The 20,482-nt window shown below is 48.7% G+C and overlaps 7 protein-coding genes across 7 annotated transcripts; 3 read left to right on the forward strand and 4 right to left on the reverse strand.

Moving 5' to 3' along the window:
- Positions 1 to 500: 500 nt before the first annotated feature.
- Positions 501 to 1,941, reverse strand: N7511_003687 (M20 family metallopeptidase; the record flags this gene model as incomplete). The annotated part of the gene is made up of 5 exons (XM_057126112.1): positions 501 to 736; positions 786 to 913; positions 964 to 1,356; positions 1,408 to 1,790; positions 1,840 to 1,941. 5 exons carry the CDS (start codon positions 1,939 to 1,941, stop codon positions 501 to 503), a joined length of 1,242 nt encoding a protein of 413 aa, XP_056985002.1.
- A 723-nt stretch (positions 1,942 to 2,664) lies between these two features.
- N7511_003688 (uncharacterized protein) lies at positions 2,665 to 4,373 on the forward strand (the record flags this gene model as incomplete). The annotated part of the gene is made up of 6 exons (XM_057126113.1): positions 2,665 to 2,783; positions 2,833 to 2,926; positions 2,974 to 3,098; positions 3,150 to 3,308; positions 3,359 to 3,728; positions 3,777 to 4,373. The coding sequence occupies 6 exons, from the start codon at positions 2,665 to 2,667 to the stop codon at positions 4,371 to 4,373; spliced, it is 1,464 nt and encodes a 487-aa protein (XP_056985003.1).
- A 1,254-nt stretch (positions 4,374 to 5,627) lies between these two features.
- On the reverse strand, positions 5,628 to 6,873 carry N7511_003689 (uncharacterized protein; the record flags this gene model as incomplete). The annotated part of the gene is made up of 2 exons (XM_057126114.1): positions 5,628 to 6,023; positions 6,145 to 6,873. 2 exons carry the CDS (start codon positions 6,871 to 6,873, stop codon positions 5,628 to 5,630), a joined length of 1,125 nt encoding a protein of 374 aa, XP_056985004.1.
- Positions 6,874 to 8,121: 1,248 nt separating this feature from the next.
- N7511_003690 (uncharacterized protein) lies at positions 8,122 to 8,880 on the reverse strand (the record flags this gene model as incomplete). Its single annotated transcript, XM_057126115.1, has 1 exon — positions 8,122 to 8,880. One exon carries the CDS (start codon positions 8,878 to 8,880, stop codon positions 8,122 to 8,124), a length of 759 nt encoding a protein of 252 aa, XP_056985005.1.
- Positions 8,881 to 10,514: 1,634 nt separating this feature from the next.
- On the forward strand, positions 10,515 to 12,733 carry N7511_003691 (nucleotide pyrophosphatase/phosphodiesterase family protein; the record flags this gene model as incomplete). The annotated part of the gene is made up of 3 exons (XM_057126116.1): positions 10,515 to 10,949; positions 11,005 to 12,271; positions 12,324 to 12,733. 3 exons carry the CDS (start codon positions 10,515 to 10,517, stop codon positions 12,731 to 12,733), a joined length of 2,112 nt encoding a protein of 703 aa, XP_056985006.1.
- A 1,171-nt stretch (positions 12,734 to 13,904) lies between these two features.
- Positions 13,905 to 15,653, forward strand: N7511_003692 (BCS1 and AAA domain-containing protein; the record flags this gene model as incomplete). Its single annotated transcript, XM_057126117.1, has 1 exon — positions 13,905 to 15,653. One exon carries the CDS (start codon positions 13,905 to 13,907, stop codon positions 15,651 to 15,653), a length of 1,749 nt encoding a protein of 582 aa, XP_056985007.1.
- Positions 15,654 to 15,843: 190 nt separating this feature from the next.
- N7511_003693 (glycoside hydrolase family 43 protein) lies at positions 15,844 to 16,906 on the reverse strand (the record flags this gene model as incomplete). Its single annotated transcript, XM_057126118.1, has 2 exons — positions 15,844 to 16,518; positions 16,586 to 16,906. The coding sequence occupies 2 exons, from the start codon at positions 16,904 to 16,906 to the stop codon at positions 15,844 to 15,846; spliced, it is 996 nt and encodes a 331-aa protein (XP_056985008.1).
- Between the last annotated feature and the right edge of the window lie 3,576 nt (positions 16,907 to 20,482).

The following is a 20,482-nucleotide window of genomic DNA, read 5'->3' on the forward strand; positions in this document are numbered from 1 at the left end:
TTACGATCGATCCAAGCCTGGACTCTAAGCCTCACACGCCATTAGACGGCTCGCAGTGTATGTATACCACACTTAGGGACTTCAAATCTGACTGAAAAGATCAAGTAATAGATAGAGTATGACCATGACAAGATTGGTGGTTACGTTTTCGCCACTGATTCCTAGATTTAGAGTTCGTCGTGAGAGTCCATAAGCACTACAGTTTACTTGGAGAGGGGGTATAGTAGAGATGTAACATAGGTTATCAGCAGATTTTCCTTCTATCTATGCGGGAACCTTTTAAGGTATAAAATGTAGATTGATGGTAGCAATACATTATCGTTAGGCTAAGGTTAAAGTTGCACCGATAATGAACTAGAGGACTAGAGTTTTGTTTGAATAAGGGCTATTTCCAATGGAATCTACTGTGATGTTGATAGCTACTCATCATGATTGATATTATTCACTATAATTCATGGTCCTTGTTATGCATTGCTCATTATAACAGATTATTTCGCCATTCAAGCTTCCGCTGGCTTGAGTCCTTCCCACTGTGACTTGGCAGATTGGAAAAGTGCATCATCAGTCAACATATCTAATCCCACCATAGCCAGTCCCTTGCCAGTAAGAACGGCCTCAGTGTGTGCTTCATCTGTTCCAGCAGACGCCGTGAAACTAGGGTGGTGGGGGAAGCTGCCCTCCGGACATGGAATGGAAAACATCGAATGAAGTGTCGGTACGGCGTAGCTTACATTACCTGCGACTGATCAGCGATAGCTATGAAAGTAGGATGTATAAACACTTACCAACGTCCGAAGATCCAGTCAAGACCTTGTCATGCTTTGGAATAATCTTTCTTCCATAAGCGTCCATGTGAGTGCTGAATCGCTCACACAAGGTTTCGTTCAAGACAATATCAGTGTACAGTCCCTCCCTGGGCTCTGTTAGTAATCCCAACTCACACAATATGCACAAATCACTCACTCGACAATCTCAACAGTGCAGCCGGTGATGACCGCTGCTCCCTCGATGCAGCTCCGGACTCTGGCAATCAGATTGGTCAATCCCTTCAAAGTTGGGCTTCGAATCTGCCAGTAAGACTTGGTGTAGGCGGGGATGACATTGGCAACCTTGGGTACATCCAGGAAGGCACCGTGAATGCGCTCATCCGGCAGAATCTGTTGTCTTAAGCTGGAGATTCCGTTGTATGCCTGAACCAACGCATCCAAAGCATTCACACCATCCCACGGGTTCCCACCAGCGTGGGCATTCTTACCGAAATACTCTACGTGCAGCTCCTTGCGGGCGTTCATCATAATCCCTGCCGCTCCGTCGCATGGGCTTCCAACCAGAGCCTGGCCACTGGGTCCACCGTGACTAGCAAGAGTGAGTGGAGGCAAATACGAAGAAGAGCACGATCACACTCACGACATCAAGGAAATATCAACCTCCTTGTAAGCTCCTGCGTTGAGCAGCTTTTCCTTGCCACCGCCATTCTCCTCTGCAGGTGTACCCAAGAGTTGGATCCTGCCACCAGTTCCAAACTTCTTCTGTAGGTGGGCTAGCGCTAAGAAGGCAGCGACACTACTCGTGGCAATGAGGTTGTGTCCACAGGCGTGTCCCATATCGGGCAACGCATCATATTCGGCATTGAAGTTGATCAGGCGGCCTTCTGTTCCGCTGATACATTCAAAGGATGTATCCACGCCATATGCGTGTCTGGTGACTGTGAAACCCTGGCTTTCAAGGAAATCACAGATCGCGTCATGTGCCTTGTGCTCTTCATAGGCCAATTCAGGGTTCGACCAGATCTGTCATGGGTTAACCTCACATACGGACCAATATGAATTAGGGGCATACAAAATGGTTCAATTCACGCAGCTGCGTGGACACTTTTTCAAGAGCCTCATCGATGGCAGCCTGAGCCTGCTCGGGCGAAATGGAAACCGGAATAACAGCCATGTTGTTGTGTAAGGTGTGAACTTCTAGATAGCTGGAAAGATAATCTTAAGTGGTTCTCTGGTTCCTCTACGAAAGCGAGATCGATCTTTAAATGTTCCCGGGGTGGCCTCTATGTCCATGGCAGTCTACACTTCAATCCCACGGATACATGGTTCACGAGATTATGAACCAGCATAAAAACGACATAACTTTCATAACTGCAACATAAATCCATGCAATCCGTTCTAAGTTTACGGGCTGACATCGGCTGTTCTTTAGTCTTATCATGGGTCTTCCCTAGATAACATCGCCGAATCTACCAATCCGGGGCAGATGCACGTTAATTGCCGAACTCTGGGCCGAATCTGACCAGTCAGCGAACGCGAATTGCCGACTAGATATCACCCCTCTACATTTTTATCCTATTGCTTCACTTAAACTTGCCGACCTCGACACTTTCTACTTGGTGGCTGAGGATTACTGTCTTATTCGCGTCCCGGTTCCCGCGGGAAAGTCATGCCTTGCTGATAGGAAACTATTTACGTAGTGAAGCACGAGGAATTGCTAGTTATCGTGATCTTATCACGATAATCGACTATCTGAACAACATGAAATTGTTAGTGTTGGCATCCTATAGTAGATCTAGAGATATGAACGTGTATATAGGGCTTGGGGTCCTTCGCTCGAAGACATACTTATGCATACTGATCACCTATATTGATTGGGATTATGACGACTCGTAAGATGCAAGAAAAGACAGAATATCTCGACACGGAGATGCAAGACTCCAGTATTGGGGAAGTGACGGAGTACCAGGCATCTCCAGAAGAGGAGCGTCGACTATTATGGAAGTTGGATTTATTGTTAGTTCAACACCTGGCTTCTGGTCAATACCGATGCTAATGAAACTAGCATGATTCCCATTATGGGAATCTGTTATATGCTTCAATACATGGATAAACTTGCCCTGAGTCAAGCGACTCTCCTCGGGCTCCGATCAGATCTGGTCAGTTCTACACCATTCAACTGCCTGGTCCGTACTGACAAACACAGAATCTGGTTGGCCAACAATACACCTGGTGCTCAGCAATCTTCTATTTCGGATACCTCGCCTGGAGTTATCCAACGTCTTATTTGATTGTGCGCCTTCCGCTTGGAAAGTACCTCGCTGTTTCAGTGTACGTTCATGTCCACCGTCTATGTTCTCAAACGTGCTAACAGTGATTCAGGTTTCTGTGGGGTGGAATTCTGATGGCTCATGCAGCGGCCCAGAACTATGGTGGCCTTATCACCTGTCGATTCCTCCTGGGAATGGGCGAGGCCGCTGTCGCCCCCGGATTCGGTCTCATCACAGGAATGTTCTACAAGAGAGAAGAACAACCCGCTCGGTAAGTGAACCATGGCAGCTTGAAAGGAGATTCAACTAATGATTCATCAGCCAAGGTGCATGGTTCGTCGGTAACTGCATTGCCAACCTCATCGGAGGTGTGGTCGCATGGGGCATTGGCAACTGCTCTTCCTCACTACAAAGCTGGCGTCTACTATTCCTCGTCCTCGGTGGCATCACATCCGGCTACTCCATCCTGCTCTTCTTCGTCCTCCCCGACTCGCCCGCGACAGCACCCTTCCTCACCGAAAGCGAACGAGTGATCGCAGTGCAAAGAACGATGAAGAACAAGACAGGCCCTGCGGAGAGTACCGAGACATTTGAATGGAGTCAAGTTCGGGAGGCTGCTTGTGATCCGCAAGCATGGTTCCTAGTGCTTTACACTTTCTGCGTCAACCTCGCCAACGGCGGGCTTACGAGCGTATGTGAACCAAGCCCTTACTCTCCAACATTGCTGACGTGCATACAGTTCTCCGCCATCATCATTGCAGGTTTCGGATACTCCGATTTCAAGTCCCTGTTGCTGCAGATGCCCATGGGTGCGTCCCAGCTAGTCTTCCTGATCATCACCGCCGGAATTGCCACATACTACCGATCCACGCGTATCATCTGCATGTGTCTCAATGCGATCGTCGCAGTGATTGGTGTCGTTCTGATCTACACACTCGACGACACCCACAGAGTGGTCAAGTTAGTCGGTCTTGCCTTCGTTGCCGCTTTCGCGGTCAACATCCCCCTCAGTCTAAGTATCGTCACCTCGAATGTTGCCGGTGCGACCAAAAGAAGTACAGTATCGGTTTCTATCTTTGCCGCATACTGTGTTGGAAACATCGTGGGACCCCAGTTCTTCTATGCCTCGCAAGAGCCCAAGTACTCCAGCGGCATCGAGGCCTCTTTGTGTGGATTGGGAATTGGAGTCTTTTTCTTGGGGTCGCTATTCGTGTATTACATGTGGGAGAACAGAAGACGGAACTTGCTTGAGGGATCATCCGAGGTTGAAATTATCGCTGAAGAGCAGAAGCACAGGACGGACAGGCAGATCCCTGGTTTCCGATATACCCTATGATGCACATGCATTATCGTTGCAGTTTACATTCCCATTATGAAATAAGATTCCCAACAATGACTGGACCATTTGATTATCCAGATTTGAATGCATAGTGAATGCTCAGAAGAAAAATCTAGAACCCAGCCACGCTGCTTGTTACCATACTTACGTAGGAGAGGCCGCCAATTCGCTACTCGAATATACATTCCCTGATCGGCCTGGTACCATGAGGGCAGGCAGAACATCGAATAACAGTAAAGGCTCAAATGAGAATGGTGAACCGAGTTTGATCTTGCTAACGCACAATTTTAGGGGGAATGGTTTACATAGAGAGGAGCCGCCTGTATATTATCATAATTGTAAGTATTTTGGTCGTCACCATTTCCCCTTTATACATCGTGACTTTCAACATTGAGCACCATGTTTTGTGGGTTCGAGACGGTATAACATGACCAATAAGGAATTTTCTCGGCACCTTTATCAGAATTCCCAACGGGGTTAGGGTCTAAATCATAAGCAAAACGAATGTAGGCTTTACCGATCCATCTTGATGGCCCTACCGGGCATGCATCCGGAATTTTTCCCGTATGACGGAATAAGATTCAGAGTAAGAAGTACATTCCTTTTTAAAGGCACGCCGGTAGAATTCTCGGGGTGTACTCTTACCAAAAACTAGATTATATTACAGACATCTTTAGATTCAATGTGCATGCTAAGCTAGCAGTTCCCTACCAACCGTCGTAATGCGATGGTTGGGCTTTGAATGAAGAAAGGCTGGCATTGCCTGGCAAGCAAAGAAGACAGGCAAGGTATTTGTGCTCTGGCCTACAAAAAGCAGTGTTTGCCCGCAGAAATATACTGGTTCGATAATCTTTGCGATCAAGTCGTATTTGAAAGGCTTTGAGTAAAACTATGCCTAAATCCAATCTTATGTGTTATTTTCATGTTTGTATTTAGTCTCAATAGCTAGCTAACGCGTGTTGCGCTATTCATAACTTGGCAGTCTCATAGCAAATTTATAGTTTGATCTTCCCTGGCTGTGTACATCTCGGTGATTTTCAATTTTGTAACTATTTCCCTTCAAATAACTGTTTCTCCTCAAGCATATAGCAGCTGGACAGGCAAATTCCTATGGAAAAAGATTCCGTATCATCTCAGAGGCCTCTTATGCATGCATTTTACTTGCGAGCTCGGAAATCAGATTTACAGGCTTTGCACAACGCAACTTGAGCCATTGAATGATCTCAACATGAGTGCAGCACTGTAGAGCAATCACAACTGACCAAGGAAGCCAACACTGTTATCATCGCCCCATTCGAAGGTGTCCCAACTAATGCCCTGCCACTTCATATAGCTGGAATAGTAAGGCATATCGGGCGCGCGACCTCTTCGATAATACTCATGGAATGCAGTACCAATAGCCTCCAGAGGCTGCGTATACTTGGAATAGTTTTTTCCCCGAGATATGTTGACTAGTTTGTCATAAACTTCACCGCTTCCTGGACGGATGACCTTGGGTTCCCAAGGGACCATGTCATTGTATCGAGCCCAGTACTCATATCCAGCCAAAAGTCGGGATGAGTTCTGATTATAGAAGTCGGCGCCGCCTTGTATATGGGCCGTGGTGCCCATGAATGCAAGACCACGAAGAGTGCCCATCGGATGGCCCTAATCGCGGCCCATCTCTGTCACTTGTCCGTAGTAGTCAGAATCTCCGGATATTTAACACAAGAACACAATTTGTAAGCCAAAGATTCACATAGCTATATTCCGATGTAGCAATCCTTACCTGAATCGGAATGGCATAATCAATAGTAGGATCAGGGTTTTCTCCGATCGTAGCATGGCGAACCATTTCGTCATATAGGGTGCGATTGTTACTGAATACAGCCAGGTTCATTGCACCCCCGTTCTCGTAAAACCCTTGATTCATAAAGAAGTCATTTCGAGCAATGCCGTATGACACGTTCCAGGGAGCTGTGACGGTTTCGATGATATTCAACCATGTTGTCGTGTTCTCCACGGTCCAACCTGAGTCCCTAGCAGAAGCGCGGAGAATTTCTGCTGCGGCGGTCATATATGCAAGACCTTCTCCACCTTGAATCTGCTCGTTCAAATCCTTCAATGTCAAACCCCATGCTAGCACGATTTCCTTTGCTCGTGACAACCACAGACTATTGCCAGTGGCGTACCAGCCAATTGTCAGAGCGTATGCGGACTTGCCATCTGTTTGAAGGGGGATATTGTGGCCGTCGCCACCAGCCCAATTCACGCTCTCAAATGGTCCTGACATCGTCCAGGTTGCATCATCTTGGAGAGCTGGTAGGCGAGACTGGGCGCTGCTCAGTGCATCCAAGTATGCAGAGCTGTTGCTGTGGTAATTGGCCTGGATACGGTCAAGAGATCGACAGTCATGATAAATGCCTGGATGCTGGAACCCGTCTTCCAACCAGCTGGTACACCGCGGAAGTGCGAATGTACTCCCCGCCAGGGCAAAGGCAAAATAGAAGACCTTCATTACCAAGTGATGAAGATGATACACACTCTGCAAAAGACTATTTGAATATCGGATTATCTGGCTATCTTCTATGTCTTTTGTATCTTCCATAAATCCTGAAACAGGGACTAAAAACTAGCGGGCAAGCTCCATAGATTGAAGTTAGGGGCGGATAATGAATCCTCAGCGCATAGATCCGAATTCTCTTAGGCCTTAGCTTCTGACCTGGAGTACTCTCCATTGGGAGAAGAGACACAGAATCAGATTAGTTGCGGTAGAATATTCGGGGTTCAATCCAGGGTAAGCTACAACAGAGAAGAAAGCACATTTCTTTCGGACGATAGACGCCGCTGATCCTTAATATCCGGCAATTACGCACACTTTCTTGGCAGTGGGGGAGGTGGACTCGGCAATGGAGAGTCTGTACGGAGTAGAGTGTTCGGACAAGGACTACTTTAGATATCGAGATTTTCGCCCCCATAATGATACTTTGTATCGGCAAGTGGGGGTAAATCAAGAACCCCCACGCACCGAAAGCGTCAAAATGGAGCTTCCCCCAAACCCTAATTTACGATCGATCCAAGCCCCAACTCTAAGCCCAATACGCTGTTAAACGGCTCACGGCAAACGGTGACACCACTCAGGCACTTGAGACGTGATCAAAAAGATCTATGAATAGATAGAGTATGACCCTGACAAGATTTGTGGTTACATTTTCGCCACTGAGTCCTAGATTTAGAGTTCGTCGTGAGAGTCTATGAGCACTACAGTCTACTTGGAGAGGGGATATAGCAGAGATTGCGAGAGGAGGTTTGCAGGGGGACTGACAGTGCCTTGATGTTCTACTCTTTTGGTTTTATGTAGTTTTATGTTCCTCGTTGTCTTTCCTTGGGTGATTTCCAGTTACTGGAGGTTATTTTCATACTGACTTTTCATAACCATGAACGTGTGATGTATGGGGTAAATTATGTCTATTTGGCCATAGTGATTGGCATAACTCAGATTCTTTCGAATGAAGATTTTGATCCAGATATTTTTTGAGATTAACATTAGATTAGATGAGTATTGAAAAAAGAAAAGAACCCCAAAAAATCAAAGATAGAATAACAGCATAATCTAAGCAGTCATTTCCTCCAACGCCTGTCTGAAGAGTCCGGAATCTCTCTGTTATTCAATCCGAACATGGACAGCAGCCATTTGATCAGACGGAGATGTCAGAGAGAATCGGTGCTCAGCAGAACTAAACTCCGAATATTAGAGGCGAGGCATTTATGCAAGGAGCATAAGACCGTAGGCCATGGCAGCACCGGCGGCACCGATCTGGGGAACGGAGACCTTAGAACCGGGGTTGGAGGGGGTGAAGCCAGTGGAGCTGGGGGAGGCAGGAGTGTTGCCAGAGCCGGAGCCAGAGCCGGAGCCAGAGCCAGAGCCAGAGCTGCCACCAACACCGCCGCCAGAGCTGGATCCAGAGCCGGAGCCGGAGCCAGAGCCGGAGCCAGAGCCAGAGCTAGAGCCGGAGCCAGAGCTAGAGCCGGAGCCAGAGCTAGAGCCGGAGCCAGAGCTAGAGCCGGAGCCGGAGCCAGAGCTGCCACCAACACCGCCGCCAGAGCTGGAGCCAGAGCCGGAGCCAGAACCACCGGCACCAGCGCTAGCGCTAGCGCTGGGGGTACGGCTGGGAACGTTGACGGGGATAGTGGAGCTACCACTCTTGCAGGTGAAGCAGGGGGCAGTCGAGGTAACGACGACGGTACCGTTGTTACCGCCGTGGGTGCCGTTGTTGGGGGTGCCAGTCACGACGGGGTGGGTGCCGGTCTGGATGCCAGTGCCCTTGGCGGCACCAGTGGAGTGGGCGGCACCAGTGGAGTGGGCAGCACCAGTGGAGTGGGCAGCACCGGTGGCAGAACCGGTAGCCTCGTGCTTGATGACACTCTTGTTGTGAACTGGGGGCTCGTGCTCCTTCTGGGCAACACCGGCAAAGGCACCGGCAGCGAGGGCCAGGACGGCCACGGAGGGGGCAGTGAAGTGCATTTTGTTGGGTTTTTTTGGTGAAAGAAAAGCGATTGAATCAAGAAAAGTTGCTTCCTGACTGAACGAATGAAGGAGCTGAAAGGCAGGTTAGTATGATCTGATCAGCGTTCAGACTGAAGTTTCAGGGCAAAGCTTACCTAGGGTAATTATGCTGATGCGATGGGAAGGGGAAGGGACCAGGCCAGGGACGATGAGGAGGGGATTCTTATAGACATCGTGGGCTGTCCAAATGCGGTCTATAGATCAATTAAAGTTAATGATGACGAGAAGAGAATTTTTTGCAGCATGTAGGACCTGTCTACTGTTCCTGCCCTGGCCCTAGAGGAACAAGATTTGCATGTCTGGACTTCCGCATGCGGAAATGTCACATTGAATGGATGTTCGGGTCGAGGTCAATCGTGCAACCCTGGCGCAATGATCGGCTTTAGTCCGGCGCCGACATGTCATGACCTCGCAGGCGAACGAGAGAGCTCCGGGGTCGGTCACGTGATATGATATTCCCAAATAGGAAGTTGGCCATTGCATGCGGATAGCCAGGATCAAGCAACCGCGCCAATGAGGCATTCCAGATGGATCAACGTCGGGCTGTCACAATGCATGTATGTGGAACCTCTTTGTCCGCGGGCTGTTTTCAGGCACATTAGACGCAGACACGTTGACCAAAGCTATGCAGGGTACCTTCAGACAATGGGTGGATAGTATCTCCAAGGCTCTCGAGGCGCTGAATCGCCAGAGACAAGCTTCTGTGGAACTTCCAAAGAGGCTGAGATGTTCCACGTTGGAACTGGGTCTTGGTCTTCGGGCTCACTGCCTTGGATATAAGACGAGTGGAATCACATCAAACATACTCTAACTGGCGCAAAGTGCTAGTTCCAAATTACCACGGAAAGAGAATCAATATGGTCCCAGTCATCAGTAGCGCGCATCTCAGAAACTTCAGTTAGACACAATTGCATAACACATGGCTCCTGGCTACCTCCCTCTAGGGCTGATGGTTTGGCCAATTACCCTCCGAGCGGATACTGCATCCGGCAGATGTCAGTGTGCATCAACACAGATCATGTAAAAAGCCAATGCTCAAGTCTCTCTCTCCCTCTCTCTCTATTCTGTAACCCTGAGGGCTTGTATCGAGGAATGTCAGTTGCGTTGCTCCCTGACGCACGATCAACAATATTCCTGACATATGCGTGAGGAATGTGGCTGCCACGAACTGTCTGCAGAATGCCGCTTGGGGAAGATGACACCTCTTGGCAAGACCGGTCTTCGTTCTCGGGTTTCTATGATGGTTTAATGTCTTCAGCAGAGCCGTGGACAGGTGTAGAGGTACGTATTGTCATTTGCTGTTGGGTGACATTTTTAGTGTTTGCGCGCGGAGGATCCAAATGCTCGCGGTAAAAGCGATGGAACCGCGTCTGTTTGTGTTGGTTTGGGTCTGTTTGGGACATTATGAGGATTAGATAGACCTTGTACTGCAGAGCATAGGCAGTAAGTAGCGAGTATAGACCTCCAAGGTGCTGTGAGTGAACAGAGTCGGAGGTTGGTCAAGTCCAAAAATGGGCTTATCGTGTCTTGGCGGTTATCCCGTCGATCTCCCTTGAACTTCTCCAACTCCCGCGACTTTCTTCCAAGGAGCCATGCGACGTCCAGATCTAAGTCCTTCACTTCTCCACCCGTCAAATTACGACAATGATGCCTCATCATTGCGGTCGCCCTCCGAGCAGGACTCCGACTCCGACGACGATGCCCTCCTTCATCAAAACCGCAGTACCTTGGAGATCGCGGAGCACGACCGTGCGGTCCTAGAAGAGGAAGAGGAGATGGAGAATCTCTTGACTAGGCGAGGTGCTGGACAGGGGCTGCGGAGGATGTTCAGCCCGCATAGTGCCAGTGTCAGAATTGGCAAAAAGAACAAGGAGCGCCGACCGCGGAGGAACTCGCGCCGGGAACGAGTCAGCGAGGATGGTGAACTGATGTACGAGATGGAAGAAGGAATAGGTGATGACAATGCCTCTCTATTGAGCAGGTCATCTGTAGACCTGGATGGAAAGGACGAGTACACATATGACCCTGTAAGTGCCTACTGTGAACCTCGACGATTCTCGGGCTAATGGCTCTACTACCTAGCCTCCACGGCCGTCATGGAAGAAGTTCTTGTTCATCGGAACCCTCATTATTATCCTTTTCCTCATTCTCGTCCTTGGGGCATACAAAGCCTCGAGTGGCTTCCGAGCTTCTCGTATTCACCCTATACCTATACTCTCGAACGGCACAGCACTCTTCGCGCCGACCACGATCGTTATCTCGCTTGACGGTTTTCGAGCCGACTTCCTCGACCGTGGCCTGACCCCTGCGCTTAACTCCCTCGTCGCAAATGGCGTATCTCCGCAATATATGACCCCCAGCTTCCCGAGTGTCACGTTCCCCAACCATTTCACGCTCATGACTGGACTCTACCCCGAGAGTCACGGAATTGTGGGAAATACATTCTGGGATCCGGAGTACAAGGAGGAGTTTATCTCCACCCATTCATCTATCAGCATGCAGCCCAAGTGGTGGAATGCTGAACCACTGTGGGTTACAGCGGAAAAGCACCGTGTGAAGACTGCCATTCACATGTGGCCTGGATCTGAAGCACATATCCCAGATCGGGAGCCGACCATCGTTGATAAGTACAATGGGACAGAATCTCTATCCCGTAAGGTCAACCGAGTATTAGAATTTTTAGACCTTCCAGGTCTCGAGGATGAGTCGCAGGTGGAACCTGAGCGGCCACAATTTATTGCAGCCTATGTTCCTAATGTTGACAGCCATGGGCACAAATTTGGACCCAACAGCACTGAAATTCGGTCGACAATTACTCAAGCGGACAGCATGGTTGCCAATATCATGGCAGGTCTTGCCCAGCGAAATCTGACAGATATAGTCAACGTTGTTGTTTTATCGGACCATGGTATGGCTACGACATCCACAGAGAGAGTCATTCAACTAGACGACCTCATTGACTACAACTTGATTGAACATCGCGATGGGTGGCCATCTATTGGCATTCGCCCGAAGCGGCCAGAAGATCTGCCAGTGCTGCAAGCGCAGTTGGAGAAGGTTGCCCCAGATTGGGGGCATGCATTCGAATGGTACACCAAGGAAACGATGCCGGAGCGCTATCACTTCTCCAACAACGACCGCATTGCACCTTTGTGGGTCATCCCCAAGACAGGCTGGGCCATTGTTGACCGGTCAGAATTGGATGTCAAGGCAGCTTTGAAGTCTGGGGAGGATTATTACCCCAGAGGTATCCATGGTTACGATCATGAACATCCATTGATGCGTGCCATTTTCATCGCGCGTGGGCCGGCGTTCCCGCACCAACCTAATAGCCGTGTTGAAGTATTCCGTAAGTATCGAGTTCCTCATTTTTTGATACCTGGACTAATGAAATCTTTCAGAAAACACTGAGGTGTACAATATTCTTTGCGACTCACTGGGTGTGGATCCCCTACCTAACAATGGCACTCTCCGCCTTCCATTGAAGCCCATCGGGCTCCATTCCGATGAAGATACTCCCATTCTGGATACACCTCCCGATCCACCGGCTCCAACTCAGACTTCTGCGACGGCTGAACCCTCAACCTCGGCGCCAGCGCCAGCACCAAACGTTACCACTCCATCTGAGTCCTCCCCTGCTGCCAACAACGATAATGACAGTGTCAGTGACCATGAAGGTGACAATGGCAGTGATAATGAAAAAGAATCGACCTGGTGGAACTCAGTTTGGGGTAAACTGGATGATTTCAAACACTGGGCTGGTGGTGTTGCGGATGCTATCAAGGGCAATCACCCTGAGTCTCAGGGTTGATATGTTGGTCCCACATACCTTTCCTCCATCTGGAACTTACTGTATTTTGAAGATACCCATATTTATGTATATAATGTTTAGACCTAGATCAATGATCTCACATGTCCTTTCTCCCTTGTTTCTGTCTTGGCTCCTCTGGGACACTCGTGCGATAGGTGCCTCCTATGTATGTAGAACTGTGACCTTTTTATTTGCCCAGTTGCAGAAACCTCCGCCTCTTTAGTATGGCCGTGAATGGTGTCAGGTGGCTTGGGTAAGTTATCTCGCGAAAAAACAATTTCTTGTTCAGTGAATATATATCTGGATATTCGTATAGCTTGTTGGACGATGAGAGGAAGTATGATTCCATAAATATCGACTACGCAATATCCTAGTAGGAGCAGAATCCATGGAGTAATAAATAGCACTGTGTAGTGTTAATGCACTATGATACGGTTAGTAGTTGTGGTGGTGAGATATCTATGGGATTCGATAAAGTGGATTATTTACCAAGTCATCGTTCGGTCATAATGCCAAAGATAGCCCAAATCTCCATCAACCAGCCAAGTGGTCGAGCAGTAACTCGGTCATTCAATCTTCCTTGGTCTAGTGGTGATGATTTCCGCTTGTCATTAATACCGATAAGCGCGGGAGACCGGGGTTCGATTCCCCGAGGGAGAGTTTCTTTTTTGCCTTTGCTTTTTCTCATCGTTCAGTACACAATTACAGAACCATGCGATTTGTTTTTCTTTCTTACAGCACTTTCTTTCGCAAGTGTCTCACCTCCCAACTAGAATTGGAATCCATTCTGGCCCAACGTTGTCATTCTGTGTCACCGTGCACAGCTACGCATACTGCGCCCCCAAGGCATAAGACACGATGACTCAAGGCCAGGCAGAAGCAGCAAAAAACCCACTCACAGCCAATCAATTCGGCGAGGCCAAGCTAGCCTCCTAAGTGCAGCTCTGGTGCAGCTCTCCATCCCCGAGATCGCCAACGACGCTCTCCCAATCGGGTGTCCGAGCGTTGATGGTGCCCAGACCCTGTGAGGCTCTTCGGGGTTGCCATCGTATAAAAGATGCTTGAATTGTCTGGTGGAAAACATCCATCCAGGGCTCTTTGTCTCTGTCCTCGCGTCCCTATTCTCTTCTGAACCATATCTCTTCCCAATTTCGGCTCTAGTGAAGCGATCATGGATTCCAATCAAACACACCCCACGGTGACGGGACCGCTGTCTTCAACCGAGACAGCGATGCTGGAGGTGCTAGTTCCTGGTTATGGCTTTATATCACGCATTTTGATGTCATATCTCAATATCGACATCAACGCCTACATCCAACTAGTGGTGGCAATGGCTGTCTTCGGCGCAAGCATTCGATACATCTACAGTCAAGTCTCAGTCCATTTCAGCCATTACTTCATATCCAGAGCCGAGATCCGCCTCGATGACGAGATCTTCAATTACTTGATGTACTGGATCTCACGCCAATCTCACATGAAACAAACAAACCGATTTGTGGCGGGCATCAAAAGCAACGGATACTGGAGCGACGACGAAGACTCAGATGCTGGAGATGAAGACGAAGATTGGGACACGCCAGGAGATAATGGCAAACCTGCTTCCTTCGATGACTGCTGGGCAAAGGTGCTCAGCCGCGACAAGTACAAAGCCCTCCGATTCACCCCAGCCCAGGGTTCCCACTACTTCTGGTACCGAAACCGGCCAATCATGCTAGAGCGACTGCATCAACAAGGGAGCGCACGCTGGGTCTTGAACAATGAGCGACTGTATCTGTCATGTCTCGGTCGGGACCCAACCATCCTGAAGACATTGCTGGCGGAGGCGCAACAGGCCTACGTTGAGCGCGATGGGAACCTCACTGTCATTTATCGCGGTCAGCGACCATGTGCTACATCTGCATACGATTGGTATCGTGGCATGGCCCGACTTCCGCGTCCTCTCTCAACCGTCATCCTCGACCAGGAACAGAAACAGTCATTTATCGATGACATCAAGGAATATCTGCACCCTCGGACCCGTCGCTGGTACTCTAATCGTGGCATCCCGTATCGACGTGGATACCTCTTCCACGGTCCCCCTGGAACCGGAAAGACAAGTCTGTGTTTTGCTGCTGCCGGCTTGTTAGGATTGAAGCTTTACTTGCTTAATTTGAATTCTACAGCCCTGGACGAAGATGGTCTCGCGTCTCTATTTGCAGCCCTGCCGCGGCGATGCATCGTGCTCCTTGAAGATATTGATGCTGCGGGTATCACCAGCACTCGAGGAAAAACTATCATTTCGACCCCGGAGCCCATCATAGACGAGATCATCTCAGGCGACGGAGATGGCGAAGTGGATGCGACTGCTGTCCCTGAGATACCTGCCAAGGGCGGTGTCACACTCTCTGGTCTTCTGAACGTCATTGATGGCGTTGCTGCCAGCGAGGGCCGCATTCTCGTTATGACCACGAATCATGCCGACAAGCTGGATCCTGCTCTTCTCCGACCTGGCCGTGTTGATATGACTATCAACTTTGGTTATACCAGCGAAGCGGATATCAAGGAGATGTTTATCTCTATCTATAACACAACGAAGAACGATATTCGGCGGGTGAAGAGACCACGAACGGCTAGCAATGGCTCTGCCAAGTCTTCAGCCAGGTGTGTTGATGAGGAGCGGAGGAAATCCGAAGACTCTCAGCATGGAGTCGAGAACGATGTATTGCAAGATGCTCTTCAATCCATTCAATCCCGCATTTCTCGCCTTGCAGATGAATTTGCTGCAATTGTTCCCAGTGGTGAATTGACTGCTGCTGAAATCCAGGGTTATCTCCTGAATCACAAGGAAATACCCGAGACGGCTATCCAGAGTGCCCCGGAATGGGTGCGAAATGCCTTGGAGAAGAAGCATGCGAGAGAGGAAAAGGACAAGCTTTCCTAGTTGCTTAGATCAAAAGATTAATACCCCAAATGAATGAATAATACGATTTTACTACCTGAATCTATCCCTCTTCTCAATGAAAGAAAAGCATAATATTTGGTTGGGTATATCATCAGAAGCGACAGAAAATATATAATCTCACAATGCAAAGTGCGAAAGGCATAAATCATGAAGGAACGAGGTAGAAACCTCAAGCAATAGCTGCCGTCTTCCCAGTGAGAGAAACATCAGCCACATACATACACCGATCAGTTCTCGCCTCAGTACAGAACCCATGGAACAACATCCTATCACCACAACCACAAACATTTCCACCACCAGGCGAAAGAAGCCCAGAGCTCTGAGCATTAATCAAAGGCACGTTCGTCTTAGTATAAGGACCAGTGATGCTACTAGCCGTAGCCCAGCGGACATCATACTTGGGATCCGTAAAGCAATGTGTAGAATAAAACAAGAAATAAGTATCGCCATGCAGAATCAGATTCGGCGCCTCAACAAGCGGCCCATCATTATCAGCCGTAGACCGATCCAGAATCTGCACCGCATCTCCGATAGGAGTAACGCCGTCAGCAGCAACCTTCTGCAGCAAGATCGGCGTGCCGACCAATGGCTCAACGCCGTTGTTGCAGTCGCCGCCGTGTCCGACGCTATTGCCGTCGACCTTGAACACGACGTATCGGCTACCATCTTTGTCTTTGAATCCGGCTGGGTCGATTGAGCCGCCTCGATCCAGTCGGCAGGAGAGGGGCGTGTTGCTTGGAATATATGGTCCTGCTGGCTTGTCTGATACGGCTGTGCCGACGCAGTGATGGCCAATGTTTGATTTAGCTTCGCCTGAGTAGTACATGACATACTTTCCGTCATCCTAGGGTTGATCAGCTATGTGTTTCACTTTGTATTTGACATATTCTCGGAGACTGAGAGAGACTCACTCGGAGGACTACATCTGGAGCCCAGTGGTCCCGGTCAGTTTCCCAGGTTGAGAGAGTTGGGAGGGCTTCCACGTCCAGCAAGGTCCATGTGTTAAAGTCGTCTGACCTTGCGACCTGGATGCGCTTGCCGTTGCCATTCGTGCCGAAAGCGTACCATTTGTTATCGGCAGCTTTCATGAAGCTCGGGTCTGGAAAGTTGGTGTTCAGACCGAGCCAGGCACCCTTTGCTCGCTTTGAGATGATAGGCGAGCTGAGCACGGCGGGGAGCAGGGATAGGGTTATCACCCAAGTGGAAGGGGAAGTGAAGAAGGAGGATAGCATGGTGATCTACTCAATTAGGGGAAGGAAGAGAGGAATAAGAGAGACGCAGATCCTGAAGATCGGAGCATATCATCGGGGAGGGAAGGGAAGAGCTTCTTATATGTCGACATTTACCGCTACTGTTAGCGAGACATGGCTCGCATGGAACTTAGGGTACCAAGAGACGCCCGATGTCAGATTACAGCATCGGGGTCTGCTTGGCTCAAAGAGGGATCTAGGTAGAGAAAGAGGAAACAGCCGCACGCCTGATATGGAGATCCGTCAGGTGGCACCGGGACTTGGCGAAGACTAATTTGACCTATCCAGTCATGGATGAGCTCGTGCTGGTGCATTATGCTGATCTATTCATGAGGGGGGGGATAGGATGGCTGCATGCGAGAGAGAGGGAGAATAGTCGAAACCTAAAGCATACAGGCCAGGGCAGAATCAGGAATCAGGGCTGCATGCGCTGGACAAAGAAGAGGTGGGTCTTGACCTCGGGATCTTATTGTGATCTCTTTGATTCTCGAATTTGTTTCGTTTCCAAAGGAACTGGGCATCATAAGACAAGGAAGATGACTGGATGATGGTGACGCACGACCACGTTGACCACATCCATTTCTCATCGGTGACAGCAGTTTTAGTGAGATGCGGGATTATTCCGAGATGCATTTGAGGCGAGGCTGCGCTCGTTCGCAAAATGTAATAGGTCCACATGTGAGGGCAATCGGGCTGAGCCCGGCTGTGAGAAGCCCTAACAGATAAACAGCTAAACAAATAAACCGACAATTATTAGGGAAGATCCATTTGAGAGTTAATCTACTCGGAGTGATGATCGATCCAATCGCTAAGATCGGTCGGGCTAAGAGTCGATTGGGTGGCTGACGGGATGTCGATCCAGACCGAAGCTTGGAAAGTCCACATGTGCCTCGAATATGAGGACTTAACTATTGCTGCTAGATCAGAAAAGTAAGAGAGAGGAAAAAAAGCAAAGAGCTCCCGATGCAAGGGCGAAAGACCCCTCACACCACCGCACAAGACATACATCAAACCGACTCGGGCTTCCAGTGCCTTAGAGAAACATGCAGCCAAGACGTATGGATATCAGAAAACTCACCTCCTTGACCCAGACCGCCGCCATTTCGAAGTCAGTCGGCGAAATGGCCCCCAGGCCAGGGGTCCTCGCTTGGCGTTAGTCGAGAAGGGGGCATGGCCTTCGGTGGCTTACGGGATGCGTTGGCACTGATCAGCACACATGGCCGAGGTCACAAATTACTTATTAAAGTGATCGACTCTGCCGAGATTGGACTCAATAGTTGGGGTTTTGTTTTCGAGTCGTTTATGCTTCGTAGAACCACGGATGCAACCCGCACTGTAGAACCAACAAAGAACGCACAAATTCCAGGACAAAGGAACTGAATGAAATCACAGTTTGATTCTATGAAACCAACTATCCCTTACAGCACTAGATATTGAAAGAAAATTACCTTCCGTGATAAGAGGAGATGACTCAGGTACACCGAGTCAAGGGGACTCCGTGAGTATCATTAAAGTCTAAAATGTGACAAGAAAGTGAGCACCAAGTCTGACCATTCCCCCCCACATAGTGACTGATGGAGGTCAGGCCCGACCAGTCGGTGAAGACTTGCCCCTCGAGGCTGAGGCTATGATGTCACCGGGAGCCCTGCATCTACTAGTTTATAGATCGGCGGCCCGCATGACAGAGACAAGAGCGGGATATTATATTGTGAAAATGCGGGGAAACGGCGTCATTTGACTTTATATTGAGTCGCTAAGGCAAGGGTGTGAAATAGGAAGTCAGGTTGGACAGTTGCCAATTGTAGGCCACTAAGCGTACTTGATGACCTCTACCGGGCAGGACTTTCCTGCTGTATCTTAGCTGTCGCCACTTTTATGAGGATTCAAGGCCAGAAACACTGGTTGGAATCAAATCTGAAACAAATTGTGGGTTATGTACAAGTTCCATGACGTGAACGTCGGCTCTGAGGCTTCTTACCACAGAAACTGTTGACCAAGTTGGAATCATCACCACGCTCAAAGACTCTCCCGAAAGAGTCTAATTAATGACCACCAAGTGTCTGTAATGAGCACAATTTGGTTGACCTGCGGAGCGTGAATCGATGGTTGTCGCGGTTTAATCGCGATACTAACACCATCCGAAAAGCCAAACCCCATTAGCGGGCCAGCACAAAAGGGATTTATCAGATTAGCTAACCGAGATGTGATTAAAATTTCCAGATTGCATGTCAGATATCCGTGAAAGTGTTGTAGCTTTATTTGAACTTCTCACAACTTGGGATGCAATACGATCCAACGTCTTCACATTCCGCTAACCCGGGGCCACCCTGTGCCTAGTTATCAACTGCTGTGCGGTGTAGTTGAAAGAAGTTTGTGTGTAAGAAACGTTATGTGTTGAGGAGGCTCCATTTCGTGAGCGAGCTTTGTTTTATTCTTACTGCCGTCAACATCGAAAAAGGTCCTATAGTAAGACGGTATGCAAGAAAATGGATCAAGAAAAGTGATATTCAGACCGATTCTCGCAAGCTTCCACCCTAGAACCCCACGGTTCACCTTGATATTTATCGTTTTTGTGATCTTGCTCAACGATCACTCTATACTTCGGTATTCCCCCCAGTTGCCTTCTGATTGGTCGTATCCGAAATCACGGTTCGACTTTCTCTTTGTGGCTATCTCGGCTCGAGTTTCCCATCATTTCTTATTTCTTTGCCTTGCAACTACAAGATGAATCAATGAATTCCTGCTGTCAGCTATGAAGCAAGCTATTCTTGATAGTCATGAATAGATCTGAAATATATGTCTGAGAAGAAATTGAACGAAAAAGACTGGAAAGTAATCGTGTAGTGTTTCCTTTGAAGAATTATCGATGTGAGAGCTCAGTATTTTAGTTCAAGCGTGAAACAATTGTATGTCAACCTCTTGCTATATCAAAATTGCCTGTATACCCATCTCTGACATAGTGATACGGCAGTCAGCTCTTTGAGTTTCCTGCATTTCCCAGCATCTCTTGATGATCTTCCAAACTGTAGCACTGTTACCAATTCTTCCAGATTTTTGTACTAAATCCGTCATGAGCATCTCAAATAGCGGACGATTATGTAGCTGCGCCATACAGCCTATGACACACAATGCCCATACCGACCCTGTAAGAGAGTAGCCCTGTGGTCTATTCTGAAGAGTGATAATTGCTCGAGAAACAGCACTTTGTATCTCTGGCAGTGCTGGTAGTGGACCTGATACTATGGTGTGTAGTAGAACAAGGGCAGCGTAAGAAAAAAGACGCGAAACCCAATTTGTAGAAGATTCCGCATTCGGGTGTGCCTACAGTAGATGAAAGTCAGCTTCGCACACCCAGAACCAGGTCATCAAGAATCAAAGACCTACGCATCGTGCCAAATCAAGATCTTGAATGCCACCTTCTAAGCGCCTCTCAATCTCTTTACCACGACTTGCGAGTTCTCGGATACTCAGTTTACCGTCTTCTTCCTGTTTCTCCTTCCAGATGCTAAATTGAGCGAGATCGCCTATGACAAGCATTACCCAGTTCTCGCAGCCCAT

The sequence above is a fragment of the Penicillium nucicola genome, assembly GCF_028828085.1.
Source record: "Penicillium nucicola strain IBT 29836 chromosome Unknown utg000003l, whole genome shotgun sequence".
NCBI lineage: Eukaryota > Fungi > Ascomycota > Eurotiomycetes > Eurotiales > Aspergillaceae > Penicillium > Penicillium nucicola.